Source organism: Bactrocera neohumeralis, chromosome 6, assembly GCF_024586455.1.
Source record: "Bactrocera neohumeralis isolate Rockhampton chromosome 6, APGP_CSIRO_Bneo_wtdbg2-racon-allhic-juicebox.fasta_v2, whole genome shotgun sequence".
Classification (NCBI taxonomy): domain Eukaryota; kingdom Metazoa; phylum Arthropoda; class Insecta; order Diptera; family Tephritidae; genus Bactrocera; species Bactrocera neohumeralis.
In genome coordinates this window covers 10,823,243-10,838,985 of record NC_065923.1, presented here as the reverse complement: position 1 = coordinate 10,838,985, position 15,743 = coordinate 10,823,243, and the positions used below count along the sequence as shown (strand labels likewise).

The 15,743-nt window shown below is 35.6% G+C and overlaps 1 protein-coding gene across 1 annotated transcript in view; it reads left to right on the top strand.

Moving 5' to 3' along the window:
- Positions 1 to 11,475, top strand: part of LOC126762545 (uncharacterized) — a 32,462-nt gene extending 20,987 nt beyond the window's left edge. Inside the window, exons 2-3 of the mRNA XM_050479376.1 lie at positions 9,311 to 10,027; positions 10,140 to 11,475. Of these exons, the coding sequence (XP_050335333.1) occupies positions 9,311 to 10,027; positions 10,140 to 11,078 (1,656 nt within the window). The 3' untranslated portion in view covers positions 11,079 to 11,475. The remainder of the gene's footprint in view (positions 1 to 9,310; positions 10,028 to 10,139) is intronic.
- Positions 11,476 to 15,743: the final 4,268 nt, after the last annotated feature.

The following is a 15,743-nucleotide window of genomic DNA, read 5'->3' as shown; positions in this document are numbered from 1 at the left end:
ATGCATCTTTTGTTGCGCTTTCGGTTGAGAGGATAACAAAGCAGCAAAGACCAGTTGAAATATTTAACACCTCGCGCATAAATTCGAGCCTGAAATAATAGTTATAAAGGTGTTATTGTTTTTAATGTGTATGCTGATGATCCAGATAGACAAATTTATGTGCGTGTATGGAAAAAAAAACTCAATGCCTAACTCCACTTTTTGGCTGTACACCTTCGCTATCTTTAGAGGTGCGTGGCGGCAGTGAGGATCACGCGGCATTCACGCTGTTGTTGTAGGATCATTATAATTGCATTAGCATTATAGTGCTTAGAGCACTATTTACTCGAGAAGGAAGCGCGCTTATTGCCGATTCATTTCAACTGCTACTTCTATCATATTCTTCTATAGTTTCTTCATAGACGCACTTCAGCTGCTTTCAACGCCGACTGTACTGCTTTCAACAGCGCAAGTAAATAAAAGAGTTTTATAGTGAACTACTATCGCAGACATACGAAAAGTCTTCACATACAATAAAAGAATTCTTCAAACCAAATTAAATACCCCAAATGTCCAGTGTAGTATAGATAATAACGCGAAGAATAGTTGTAGACTCTTTAAATGTGTGGAATGGATTTCGAAAAAGGTGTTTTTTTAACTAATTTCGTGTTTTTATAGCCGCTGCTAACACCTTTGCAGCCTACTTATGAATTTATGCTGCGCATGCGCAACGCAATGCGTGTCTAGTCGCGGCATAGCACATCGTAATATATAGAAAATGGACTGCCATTGTATTGCAATGCGTTCATTGGGCACCCAAGCACTTTTTCTTTTCATATGAACCATAAAAAATTCAAAGGATAAAAGCATTACCCTTTTCTAGCGAACGCGCGTGTATTAGGAGTGACGGCTTTTGCTGCTTTTATCTACAAAAGGTGCGCACCAATCTTATTTATTGCTCAGCAGCGTGCTTAGACTTACACACACGCTTGAGCAGCAATATGCATATGTATAGATAATTCCGGCTTATGTGCACGCATACTTTTCCCACTCACTGTATTGAGAGCAACTATTGCTTTCAACGCCGACAGGAAGCCTTTGGTGCATAGAATATACAATTTCGTCATTTTATGCAATAAATGGGCGTGTAATGAGCGCTTTACACATTTTATTTCTTAGGGTGCATTAATTAAAGTGCACGAAAGTGCGTGTATGTATGTGTGTGTATCCACACTAATGCAGTGCTTGGAAAATCTGTTGAAAGGTGAAAAAAGGAGAGTTCTTATTTGCATGCTTCATTTAACAATAAATTCATGTGCGCATGTGGTTAGCAAATCACTTAAGCATTAACATTTTAATACATCTATATGTATTCATACATACATATGTATGTACACATGTATAGTGCACATGTATAGTATGTACAGAGGCTCAAGCATCAAAAAATATCCGCTTGACAGCACAAATTTGCTGAAGAAAGTTTCCGGTTTGCATCAAAAATGCATTTTTGTATGTTAAGCAATAACGAAGGAAGTCTAATGATAATCCCGAAATTTCGAGACTCTTAAATGGCAAACCTAAAAATTCAAATGCATGCTTTTTAGCTTCACATAATGTTATTAAATGTTAATATTTTTTTTCTTTTATTAAGCAAAAAAACAATTAGGAATCAAAAATTTAATCCCCAAAATTTCGGGATTCTAAATTGGCAATCCCGAAACTTCAATAAATGCTTATAGCTTTATAAAAAATTATAAAAAAAACTTTTATTTAAGCAAAAAATTAGGATTCAAAAATTTAATCCCGAAATTTCGGGATTCTTAAATGGCAACCCCGAAATTTAAATAAATGCTTATAGTTTCACAAAAAGTTATAAAACCATTTGTACTTAATCAGTATATTAGGTAGTAAAAAGAGAATCCCGAAATATGGGTATTCATAAAAGTCAATACCGAAACTTCAAATGTATGCTTACAACTGCACCTACGAAAATAAATTGTTAAATAACCATAATTCGATAATGTGGGGGTGTTTGTGAATAAATGTTATTCCTTTTATTAATAATTCATTTATTAGTTTATTTATGTACATACATACATAACTGTAAGGTAACAATATGTTTAATAAAACAATAATAATTAATTTAATAAATAATAACAAGGCCTGATTCCAACGTTTTGTAGAATACATTTTACATAATACATTATAAAATAATTTAAATACGAGTATATTTTTAAAATAAAAGAACAGAGCTACACGAGTTCCTGAAATTTTGGCACTAAATATTTTGATTGAAATCCAACTAATCACTCATTTTATTAAATTAGATTCACACATCGGAAATTTATATTTTTAAAATAAACAATGCAAGCAAAACTACACAATCCCGAAATTTCGGGATCCCGAAAAAAAATTTTTTTCAATCAAATGCTTTCAAATTTTCAAAATAACCAATGCGAACAAAACTATACAATCCCGAGATTTCGGGATCCCGAAAAATTGTAATTGTTTCAATCAAATGCGGTATAAATTGTACAAATCCTACAATTTCTGGATCTGAAGAATTTTTACAGAAAGGACTGCTTAATCACTAACATTTTTTTGTCATAAGCTGTCTTATCCCGAAATCAATACAACAACTTTATAGTACTATGTACATATTGAATTATACGTAGATTTTGATACGTATTAAATATATAATATCTTATGTTATACATATGTATGTGCGATATACATATGTACATTCCATATTTCCTTCCACACTTCGATCATAAATTCATACTTCTGCAACTGACAATCTCTGCGGGAGGTTCATCAAAATGTTTGCGCATACGAGTTCATCAAAAACAGTTGCCACACAATCGAACCACACACTGACAAGCCGCATCACGAACACAGACAACCGATGAGCCCAACAAGCACATATACATATGTACATAAGACTATAATATTGAATATGAATATGCCATATTTCTATAAGGATATGAGAATACACACACATACACACACACACACAAATAAATTATATATAAGCATGCAGCATAACGGATATTTAAAAAGCAGAACAAATGTGTTAAACATTTTTTTCTCATCTTTTTGCGAACTGCCACAACGAAGCATTAACTGTCAGTGCTGCTGACTGACGGACGGACATATGACATGCACATGCTTATAGTAATGCTCGGTTGTGATGAATGCCTGCCAAGCCATTTGGCATGACGCGTCAGTTTGCCAATAAACCACCAAACCATTCAACAGCAGACAATTGAAATCGAATCGTATCGGCGCTCAATGCAGGAAGTTCAAGTACCTGAACACACACACACGCACACAAAAACATGTAGCTGGAACGAGCGCGAACAGCGAAACGGGCATTGATGATTGAATGGAAATTGTAAAAATGGCAAATACATGAGTTTGCATATACATGTGTGTGTGTTTATCAATTGGTACGAGCGTTGTACTACAAATATGCAGGATCCTTGCTATTGTGCGCTCATTATTTTGCCATTTTCCTGGCCATACGCTCGACTGCTTAACTAGTTCGATATGCATACTATATACTTACATATATGTATATATAGTTAGGTAAATATGTACTGCTACTATTGACAGCCTGCTTCGCTTTTACACCGCGCTGCCAGACATTGCTTTGTCTGCACTATCCTTTGATGAGTTACTAGTCGAGCACCCTTTCCCGTTTCTCATTTCTCATTTAACTATTTTCAGGACATTCAGTACTTGTTGTCTGCTGGCTTCTTTTGTCTCTCAAGTGGAAATGTCTGTGATGAAAGCATATGGCCTTTTGCCTTGTTTAATGAAAAGTCGGGTTATGACGTTTCAAAGGGACCACATAAAATATTTACTTTCAGTTTTACTCACTCACAGATTAATATACGAATAGTAATTAGTAGTATTTTGCTATTGAAAAGGAGTCTTCACTAACTTTTTAATGAGTACTATTTTACTTTGCTGCGCTTATCTTGAAAAATTATGAATTAAGAGAGATGGAAGAATTCGCCTTCTATTGTTGAAGACAGCAATAAACCACTTGTGATTGTTATTGTAATATTAAGCTTATCTTAGCTTGCGCGAAAACTTGGCTAGTGGCGAATCGAACACACTTTTGGCATTAATTAAGTAGAGTATGCTACTCAACAGTTAGAGAGTTTAAGAATTTTATTCTTTCTGAGTTTTTTGTAAATTATTCTTAATTTTTGAAACCATCAAAGTAACCTGTTTTTCAACACAGAGCTGGTATTTTTGTTTCATGAACAAGTCTTAAACTCGAGTTTAAGTTTTAGTGTTTGTGCGCAATATCCAAGTGTTTTTATGAAGGTGCTGAAGAAACTCCGATTTTGACCTAACACTTTTTGACAAATTTTGATGATTAAATTTTTCAATGTCGAGTTCACTTATATAATTATGTTTTGTTAGATAATATGGTTATAACTCCATTTAGAGCAAAAAAAAAAAACACGACTTAGACGAATTAAAGAAATTTTTAAAAATTTTAGTTGATAAACTCAATTGACTCAATTTTGAAGTTAAACACTGAAATTGTTAATAAATTCGAGTTTGTGGTGCAGTCAAAAATTTACAATAAATTCGAGTTTGTGGTTAAGCACTAAACTTTCCAGTAAACTTGATTTTGTGTTAAACACCAAAATTTTCAACAAACTCTGGTCTGTAGCTAAACACTAAAATAATCTGTAAATTTTGTAATTAAACACAAAAATTTTCTGTAAACTCGAGTTTGTGGTTAAACACTAAAATAGTCAATAAATTGTGTTAAACATCAAAATTTTCAATAAACTCGAGTTTGTGGTTAAACTCTAAAGTTATCAATAAAGCAAATTTTTGTTGAAACACTACAATTAGCAATAAACCCTATTTTATAGTTAAACATTAAAATAGTCAAGAAGTACGAGTTTGTGCTAAACACCAAAATTTCCAATAAACTCGAGTTTGTAACTAAACACTAAAATAATATATGTATAAACTTGGTTTTGTGGTTAAACATCAAAATTTTCAGTAAACTCGATTTTACAAATAAAATCGGGCTTGTGGTGAATTTCAATAAACTCGAGTTTGTGTTTAAACACTTTACATTTTAGTTGGCACTAAACTCGATTTTGTAGTTAAACACTAAATTAATGAATAAACCCGAATCTGTGAATAAACACTTAAATTTCTAGTAAACTCGAGTCTGTGGCTAAACACTAAATTTAATTTTGGGGTTAAACAAGGTTTTCAATAAATAGAGATGGTGATTAAGTACTAAAGATATCAAAAAACTCAATTTTTGTTTGAAATACTAGATTTGGAAAGAACTATATTTTATGTTAAACTCCAAAATTTTTAACAAACTCCAACTTGTGGTTAAACTCTAAAATGAAAATCGTGAATAAAATCGAGTTCGATTTGCATGTATTTACTAATCCAACAATATGTTTAATACTAAAACAGTCTTTAAGTAAAAAAAGTCTGATTTTCATAGATTTGATTAAACCCATTTACTTTTTCAAATATTAAATCTTATATACGGTTAGAAATGTGTTTTCAAAAAGTACATATTTTATATGTTTTTAATTCATAATAGAAACTTATCCCGAAAATTTGAAATTATTTGGGTTTGTCATACAATGTTTTCATCATATTTTCAAAATTTTCTATATAAACACAGCAGCCCAACCCATTTGAGTAACAAAGCAATCAAGAAAAGTCTGAAAAAACACGCCACACAAAGCCGACTAATCTTTGCGCTACAATCAGCTGTAATCTTTATTCTCTGTGGCACTTTTTTCTCAACATTTTTTCCAAGCATTTACATTTATTCCGGCATCGCCTTTCTAGGCTACTCACTCTCTATTTTATTTTATTTTTTCAATTTTCTCGCACTGACTTTTTGTAATTCCCAAAAGTCCTTTCACTACTTCGTACTCCAAATCCTAACACCAGATATATGTACAACAACACAAACATACATACAATATCCTGCTGTGCCTTTGCAATGGTACACAAAAACATGATTATTTTTTGTTGTAAATACATGCATACAAACATAAGTAAGTCGTTGTTTTGTACTCACCGTCATTTACGCTAAGTCAGAAAATCCCTTTTGGTGCGCTCGCCTTTATTTAAGTTGAAAATCAACGCCCAAAGTGACACTGCAAGAAAGTGGGAGAAAATGTTCGGAGTAACTGCCAAATAAGTAGTGCAAATAATGAAAGAAGTGGAGAATTGCAAATGTGATATGTTGTTATTGTTGTATGTACATCCTTATAACATACATATATACTTCTCTGTAAGCGCCTAAGCCCACAAAAAATTATGACAATGATGAGTTAAACGCTAAAAATGAGTTCTTTGTAGAAATATGAAAAGTCATAAAATAAACAGACGAAATAGTAGTCAAGCAAAGTCAGCAGAAGTGTAAATATAAAAGAGCAACATGCCGCATTAACTGCAACATTTGGCTAAGGTCCTTTTTGCCCCCAACACACATTAAGTTGTTGTGCACTAAAGAAATTTAACAGTATTTTTTGTTATTTTTTTTTTTAATAAAAATGCTGTTATCCTTTTTTGTTGTTTGTAGTGACCTAAAGTAAATAAGGCAATGTGCAACATATGCGAACATAAAGCAAAGTCATAATGCAAACATGTGACACACACATACTTATAAACGCTTATTTGAGTATGTGGTGGTGCGTGTTTATAGTCCGCATATCAAACCTTTTGGAGTCACTATAATGTGATTATCCTTTGATGCCAACACTTTTGTTTCATGCTCAGTTTGATGGAGGTGGTAACGAAAAAAGTGAAGTTTTTCTGTGAGTGGCTAAAAATATATCTTTTCATATATGCTCTGGTATGGACTTGAGGTCGCACTGATTTTTATGGGAAATATAGAAATATTTACAACTTATTTGACAAAAAATTAAAAAATTTCATTTAAAATTAAAACTCTTTCTTACAAAATATATAGAAAAGCGTATAAGCAAAAATAATATGCATCAGTCTGTTGAAATCTAACGAAATCTAAAAAGCAGAAGTATTTATTTTAATATCAGCAGTCTAAGTTAAGTGTGCGACTTTGCTAGTTTTATCCTAAATGTAGGCCACGATTTACTCCCTACACTTGATACAGGTATATGCTGCCTACATTCAGGAGGAATTAAAATGGCAAAAATCAAAAGTTTCCTTATAAATACCAAATTTTCAGATTTCGATGCCATTAAACAGACTTAATATCAAATAATTCAAATAATTACAATAAATAAAGATATTATTATTTCATAGCAATTGCCCACTCCACAACTGTATATAAAAGGTATTTCATAACTGCTTATTAAAGGTACTCCTTAAAAATTATTATATATAGAACAGGGTTCTTTTGAAAGCAAAAAATATTTGGGAACGAAAAATAAAATCACAAAAATTAAAGAAAAAATAATTAACGGGCGATCTGAGGTCAAAAAGAAACAAGCCTACTTATAATATATTAGTCGGACTTTATTCAAAAATTAATCAAAATAACAACGTAAAATATTTTCTTTAATTCTTCAAAGAAGAATCATTCTAGGCGCTCATTATAAGAGATATGTGACACATTCATCAAAGTCGCCACTATTAATTTAATCACTTTCCAAGAAACTACCACGGTGGCATATCGGTTAGTTACCGTTTTCTTTGTAACGCCAATAAATTTGCTGTATTCAATGCAAAAAAAAACAGTTAGGCGTGATCGCTTAGTGTTGGACTGAAATACAGCTACTTAGTAGACTCAGCAGGGTTTGTTGACAAAACTCGGCTCTTGTGGGAAATCAAAGGTAGCGCACGTAGAAACGTACGCATGGAGGTGTGTTGAAGAGGCATACAAACAGATATAGACACGTACTTCAAACTGGAATTTCCTGTGAACACTACTGTGGATTTTCTTCTACGAAGCAAAGTAGGTGTTGCTTGCTTTGATGGTCGCGCGGCGGTAGTTTTCTTTCTTTGGGCACCCATTGCGAATCCTGCGAAATTTTCGAATCCAATTTTTTCGCCATGAGACAATTGTCAATAAGTACATACATATATGCATACCATTATATGTACATGCTATATGTGTAATATACATACATATGTATATTTTGATAATTGTGACAATTTATCATTGAAGAACACACGTACAATAAATATAAGTACCATTTCTTCCAAGTCATGCATGACATAGAGAAGTTGTTGTGAGACAAAATATCCTATGAAAAAACACAAATCTGCTTTCTGTTCAGAACACACAAATATTTGGGGGAATGAGCATATCCCAAATTATTTGCTGTTTTATAATGGATATTATTTAAGTAATTTAAAAAAGCAGTTTAAAGTAAACAGTTGAGTGAAACAGAATAAGAGAATAGGCTGATATGACAAGAGGATTCCCTCGGGAGACTCTTTTGTATACAATAACTCTTTTGTAATACAATAAGAGTCGCCTCAAAAGTGGATGAATTTGTAAGAACCGCAAGACTCTAATTTTTGTTTAGATTTCTTAGAAAGCTTCCATTGACCTAATCTCTATGTATACTTTTTCTAGTAGTTCTAACCAGTAGTTCACAGGAATGATTTCAATCAGCTGTTAATGTCACAAACTGAAACTCTAGTTCACTCATGATATGCTAGTAACAGTCGCTATGCATGAACCTTTCAATGTAGGTTTATGTCCTTGCTGAATGGCATGAATTTGACTAAAATGGTTTAGTTCTCAACTATAACAGTCGCTATGTATGAATGTGGTTAAAGGTTTATGTCCTTGCTGAATAACACGAATTTAACTAAAATGGTTTAGTTCTCAACTATAAATATCACTAATCCCAAAAAATATTCTAAATATCAGTAATCGAATCCCTTTTTTAAGTATGTACGAGTTCTCATTGCACAAACTTTGTTTTTTGGACAAAAAGAGACACTTTAAACTAGAATTATTGTAATCCAAAATAACTTGCTTATATCAAAGGCACCTTTTTAAGCGAAAAATACAATCCTGCATATTAAGGCAATCTTTTATTGAACAATTTCCGCCAAAACTTAACTTTATCTCCAAATTTAAACCAGTTTAAAGCAACACTTAATCTCTTCAAGCGCTGTGCTCAGCACTTTTGGCAAGCACTTCAAGAAAATTTCCCACTAATTGGTAATTTTCTGCGCGATTTCGGTGAATTGTCCACAACTACAAATGCGAAAGCCATTAAAAGAAATGTTTGTAACACCAAAATACTACAAAAGTTTGCAACCAATGGAAAATTTTAACGGTTCCACTTTTCTCTTTTTTCTCGCCTGCTTTCAGCCACAACAGCAATTTGGCGCAAATTGTCCAGCGTACGCTGAATTATATCCGGCTTACGCTTGCACCGCCAGCATGGAAGTAGCAGCAACGCCTACAGCGGCAACCGCAGCGGCGGCGATGGCGACAACAACAGCAACAGCGGCGGCAACAACGATGACAAGTCGCAGCCTAGACTTGGCCTTGCGCAAATATCAACAATGGAGCAGCAAGTTTCTGCCAACCACCAACAACAACAACAGCAGTAGCAACAACACAATGGCTGTGTTGACAACAGAAAAACACACAACAATAGCAACAATGCCGGTTGCAACAAATGCTGACTGTGTCACTCACTTGTCAACGTCTTCATCATCACAAAAATCCAATTCCTGCTCACACTCCTGCTCCTACAGCACCACCAACACTTCGGGCTACTACAGTCGGCTGACGCTGGTGGGCAACGCGTCCGACTTGCAGCAGCCGCATGGTGAGCTGCAACAACAGCATTGTTGGGGAGCTGCGGGCGGGGATCGCGAGTTGCTCGTTAGTGCGGGCAAAAGACCAAAAGTGTACGATTGCATGAAGGACTTTTTGCGGCGGAAACTCTTTCAGCAACGACATGGACAACAACAACAGCAACATCAACAACGAGAACGAGAACAACAGCGAGCGGCGCAAATGGCGGCAACACTTTGCAAAAGCGACACCGAGGAGGACGTCACCAGTGATTATGATGAGGTGAGTTGGCTTGCAGTGCACTAAGCAAAGCTGCAACATTTTCGGATTTCTAATCTTTTTATAGCTTACTGACGACATTTCTTTCCTCCTCTCTCCCTCTCTACTAATGCAGGTTGACATGTTGGATTCCTCGTACAACGCCGATGAGGAGGACGCCAGTGATTGCAGCAGTCAGTGCACTTGCCCATTAGAGAGTGACGTTGAGGAAACTCCGCCACAACAACAATACGCATGCACTGAACAACAACAAAAACACGGCTGTACACCACAAAAATCGATTAGTCCGCAAAAATCGATGCTCTCGTTGAACTGCTGGCAAAACATCACACAGTACACAGATTCCACCACCGAACCGGAAGAGGATGAGGATGTGCAGGGCGAATGGGGCGTCGAGGACGCTGATTATCAACATGTCGCCGAAGATTCGGATGCTGGCATCTCCGATTGCTGTCAGTTGATAAGCGAAAAATCGAGTCCGACGAAACAACGCAAACGACAGCTGAAACAACAACAAAAGCTACAACAAAAACCAAAGCAAAAGTTCCGCTACAACCGCAACTCGGACGATGGCAGCGAGGAGGCCGAGTTGCTCGCCAGCAGTTGGTATCAACCGCGCATCACCACCAAAGCCGCGCTTGAGCGCCTACAACAGGCGCCGCCCGGCACCTTCCTGCTACGCCGCAAATCACGCAGCTACGAACTGTGTCTGCGCGTCGAAACGAAGGTGAAGCATTTCGTCGTCGTGTCGCTGGCGGACAACCATTACAAGCTGAAAGGCGCCAAGAAGCAATTTACATCGTTAAAGGCATTGGTCACGCATCATTCCGTTATGGCGGAACAATTACCGCTGACTCTGGCATTGCCGCGCGAGTACGAGTGCAAAGGCAGTAAGGCGTACGGCGTCAGCGCCAAGTGGGCCGCCAGCGAGGCGTTCGATGTTAGCAAGCGAACCTTGCGGTCCTTACGTTACGCTGATGACTTCGATACGTATGAGTCGTTGCAAATTTTGGGTTTATTGCAAGATTGGCAGTGCGAAGCGAATGAATTCTAAGAGACGCACTTTGGAGCAGTCAAATGGCGACGGCGTGACGGCAGGGCAGCTCGAGCTGTTTAGCGGTGTAGTGCGCTGTGTGGTCGCAAGTATTACGTGGTATTGCGGATAGGCGTGTGTAGTGTAAATAGAAATTTAATCTTTTGTGTAATATAGTACTCGAGGAGAGCTTGTGTTGGATATAATACAGAGTTAAAGAGCAACGAATTTTATTAAGTAGACTTAAGCGTTCGTGTTATTAAATTTATAAGTAGAAATGGAAATGTTAATCAATTTAAAATTAAATATAAAGATTGAGATTAAACTTGTATTAAATAGTGGTTTACAGTTTTGAAGCGAATGTGGTTTGAAAACAATTTGTAAAATAAAATAAATATATATGTTATATAATCGATAATGGTTGAGTTTGTTTTAAAACAAAGTTCTTGAATATCAGCCATAGAACTTAACAAAACCCATACATAGTTCTAAAACTGTTGAAATTTATTTCTGAAAAGAAAGTTCTTGAAGATCATCTATAGAACTTAACATAACATCTACATAATTCCAGAACCGTTGAAATTTTTTCTGAAAACAAAGTTCTTGAAGATCATCTATAGAACTTAGCATAACTTGTACATAGTTCTAGAACACCCTAATTTGTTTCTGAGAACAAAGTTCTTGAATATCAGCTATAGAACTTAACATAACCTATATATCGAAGTGATAGTAGGATCGCAATATATTGTCAAAATATTTTTCTTATTCTATGAGCGTACTGATTTTGGATTTGGGAAATATTTTCTCAAGCGCATGAGGTGTTACCACATGGTACATTTCTTTATTAGTTTCAAAGAGTTCATCTAAAAATTTTTTCATAATCATTCAACATTGTTACGCCATGTTTCAACTGTGTTGAAATTTGTTAATTTAAACATTTTCAACTTGAAGTTGGCTGTGGGTAGGCAATCTGGTGTCCGAAACTAACTATTTAAATTTCTGAGTATTGATTGCCTTAGCACATGTTTACAAAAAAGTGAAGAATGAGCAAATCCAATATGAAAAAGATTCTCATTGTCCTTTTTGACATCAGAGGCATCGTCCACCATGAATTTGTTCCTCCTGGACAAACCGTCAATGCCAAGTTTTAGGTGGAAGTCCTCAAGAGAGTCAAACGAATGGTCAATCGGGTCCGACAAGACATCGCCGCCGATTGAAAGTTGCAACACGACAACGCCCCGACTCACACCACATTTCTTATGAGCAGCTACCTAACCAAGACCGGTATCCCTACCCAGACTTTTTTGTTTCCTTGCCTGAAAAGGCCGATGAAAGGCAAGCATTTTGAGACGACAGAGGACGATCCAAGCAGCATGCACCTCGGCTCTCAAGGCTTTTCCGGAGAATGCCTTCCTATTACTTTCCGGACAAGCCCTGTATGTTTTGTATATCGGATTCAAGTTGGGATAAGTAGAAGTTTAGTATAATCCAGCAATCAGATCAGTATAATGCGGTAATCACTTTTGCTTCTCCCTGCAACTCATGATTTTCATACATGTAAATATGTAAGGGACTGGACTGCAGTATTGAAAAGAGAATTGTAGCTCTTATAAATCATGGCAAGTGCTTGTATCCATTGTTTATTATAGAAGACTTCGTCATTATAATTTAGGATTGTTCTAAAAGGGACTTTGATATGTGGACATTTTTAAGTCATAGGCCTCCAGGGTTAATATAAACACTAAAAAATTAAATACAAGTTTAAGCAAAATATGAATTTCTGGAAGCTCTGTTTAATTTTCGTAAAATTTAAATAAAATCCAGAGTTAAACCTGCCGAAGATTGTCCAGCGTAATCGGTATAGGCCGGCCTCGGTAAAATATGATGAAATAGCTGATCGATAGACGATGTTAACCAAGGCTATCAGAAACATTATATACCTCATGCTTGAATTATTTTCGATTACACAAATAATATTCGATGCCTTTCGTTTGCCCCCTCGAACACTTTAGCGTTTAAATGTCTCTTCATAAGTATTGACATTTAGCTTGTTAATTATTTACCTCCTATTAAGAAATCTTGTAAATCATTTACCTTCAATGCTTGCAGATATAAATATTTCTGATATTTTCACGTTTTTAAGATCAACCCTCCCGCGGTTAATTGAGTACCACTTAGCGAGCATTACTTTTTCAAGTGGTTTGAGGGTTTTGTACTGTGAAACACAGTGTTTTAACTTTAAAAGCCAACCACCCCTGCTTAGAGGTCCTTCATTTAAGTGCTTGTACTTATGTCCTTAAAATTTTCAAGAGGTACCGTTGACTTTAACTTCATTGTGACAATAAAAATCTTAAGAGCCATTATGTATTAAGTTGTAAATTAGCTGGAAACAAGCCAGAAATTATTAAAAGATTATAAAGCAAAGCAAAATCAAATATGAAATATAAATATTTATTCTTATAACAGGTGATTCAAGTAGAGGTACTTTTTTCAATAGCCTTTTTCTGACAGATCACGGAGTCGTGTTAAGCTGTCATGTCATTTTTGTTCAGTATTGTTTGGCACTTCATCAAGGAAAGACAAACAACAAAAACTGAACAAAATTTACAAATTGTGCCATTTTATTGAGAAAATTCGCATCTGCAAGGAATATGTTTCGCGCGCTTCGCTCACCTTATGGTCAACATAATCGCATACTGCGCATACTATTCGCAACTCCATCACCCATCTTGAGACACAGCATTCATTATTGGATAATATTCGACCGGATTTATTGAGAGAACACTTCGGTCAGCAGTTAATTTCACGTTTAGGACCGGTCGATTGGCCACGAAGATTGTGTGAGATCGCACCGTTAGACTTTTCTTGTGGGGATATGTAAAGTCTAAAGTTTATGCGCATAAGGAACCACGAAATGGATCGACCTTTATATGGCAAGTATAAATATTTGAAGCTGTATGACTTACCTATCTTCGTTTCAATCAGTTTGAATAGCACTGTGTTGTAGAGAGAAGAGACAATTTTATTATCATCAAACTGTTCCCGAATAACTGTACTCATTTGATTCCGCTCACGCCAGAAACTATGCAACGTTTAACTTGAATTCATCTATGATCCACATTTCGATCACCTTCGTTATAATAAAGCGCCTAAAAGTAGACAAACTTTAATATTATTTTAAAGCAGAAAATGCATTTCCGGATACTGATATACAAGTACCGGAAACTAATGTGTGCTCACACACAATTTCTTCGAAAAATTTTGCATTTTTAATCAAAGTGCATGCTTTTAGTGTACGAATTTATATAAAACTAATTTTTTTTATTGTTTTAATTTTTATTTATTAAACATTATTCAGCCGTTGTAAAATTACGGTCAAGTCGACAAAAAGTGTTTTTTGTGAATTTCTCTTTGGAAGAGTCACTTTATTTAACAAATAAAAAAAGTTTTTAAAAATTTTGTATTTCCATGTAAGTACTTTATGCCGATTGATATATAGCGGCTATATTTCTCACAATTTCAGATCGATATCACAAAAAAGGGACTAGTAGTAAGACTTTATAAAATAATAATTAACTGTCTTTAGTATACGCTTGTCTTTCTGACTTTGCAATTATTCAACAATTTAGGACAAAGAAGTATTTTTGAATGGTAAAATTATTGTCGAGAAGGAGTTGAGAACGAACCACTTTCAGGAAGGCCATCAACATCAACTGATGATCAGCACGTCAACAAAATAAAGGAATTGGTGCTTGAGAATCGACGATCAATAGTCAGAGATCTTACTGGCAACGTTGGAATATCGGAGGAATCAATGAAACCCATTTGGAAAGAGCATGTGGGCCTAAGAAAATTGTAAATAGGATTGGGACCAAAATTACTCATTTTTTCGAAGAGCAGCGTCGACGTCTGTGAAATAATGCTTGTCAGAGATAATCGTTTATTCTTACTTTTTATACTCTCGCAACAATGTTGCTAACTGGATGCTATGAAAACGTATTATTACTGGCGTCGTCGTTAACGTCTGTGAAATAATGCTTTACAGCAACCAGGATGCTATGAAACGTATTATTACTGGCGATTAGTCTTAGATCTATGCTTATGACCGGGAAAGAGACGATCAGTCGGCCGAATATCGTGGCAAAGGTGAGCCGAAGCCGAAAAACATGTCAAAGTGAGGAAAAAAATCAAGCTTATGTTGACAGTTTTCTTCGATTATCGAGATCTGGTACACTCCCAATTCCTTCCCAAACCAAACAGTCAACAAGGAATACTACTTGGGTGTTATGCGTCATTGCGTGAAGCTATACATAAAAAGAGGCCGGAGTTATGGGCCGACAACTCTTGGTTTTGCACCACGATAATGCACCGTCGCATACTGCATTGATTCTTCGTTAGTTTTTCGTGCCGCAACCACTGTATTCGCCTGATTTAGCTGAGTGTGACTTCTGGCTATTGAGTGTGCTAAACGACTGCTCCGGGAAAACCGTTTTGACATTAAACTCGAATCGCTATGCGCATTGAAGGGTATTCCGGAAGTTGACTTTAACAACTGCTTCGACGATTGGAAAAAACGTTGGTCCATACGTATTGGGGTGGAGAGGGATTACATTGAGGGTGACGACATACTTAGATTAAATTAACAATTTCAAAATTATGAAGAAAGTCTCGTCTCGTCAATATGGG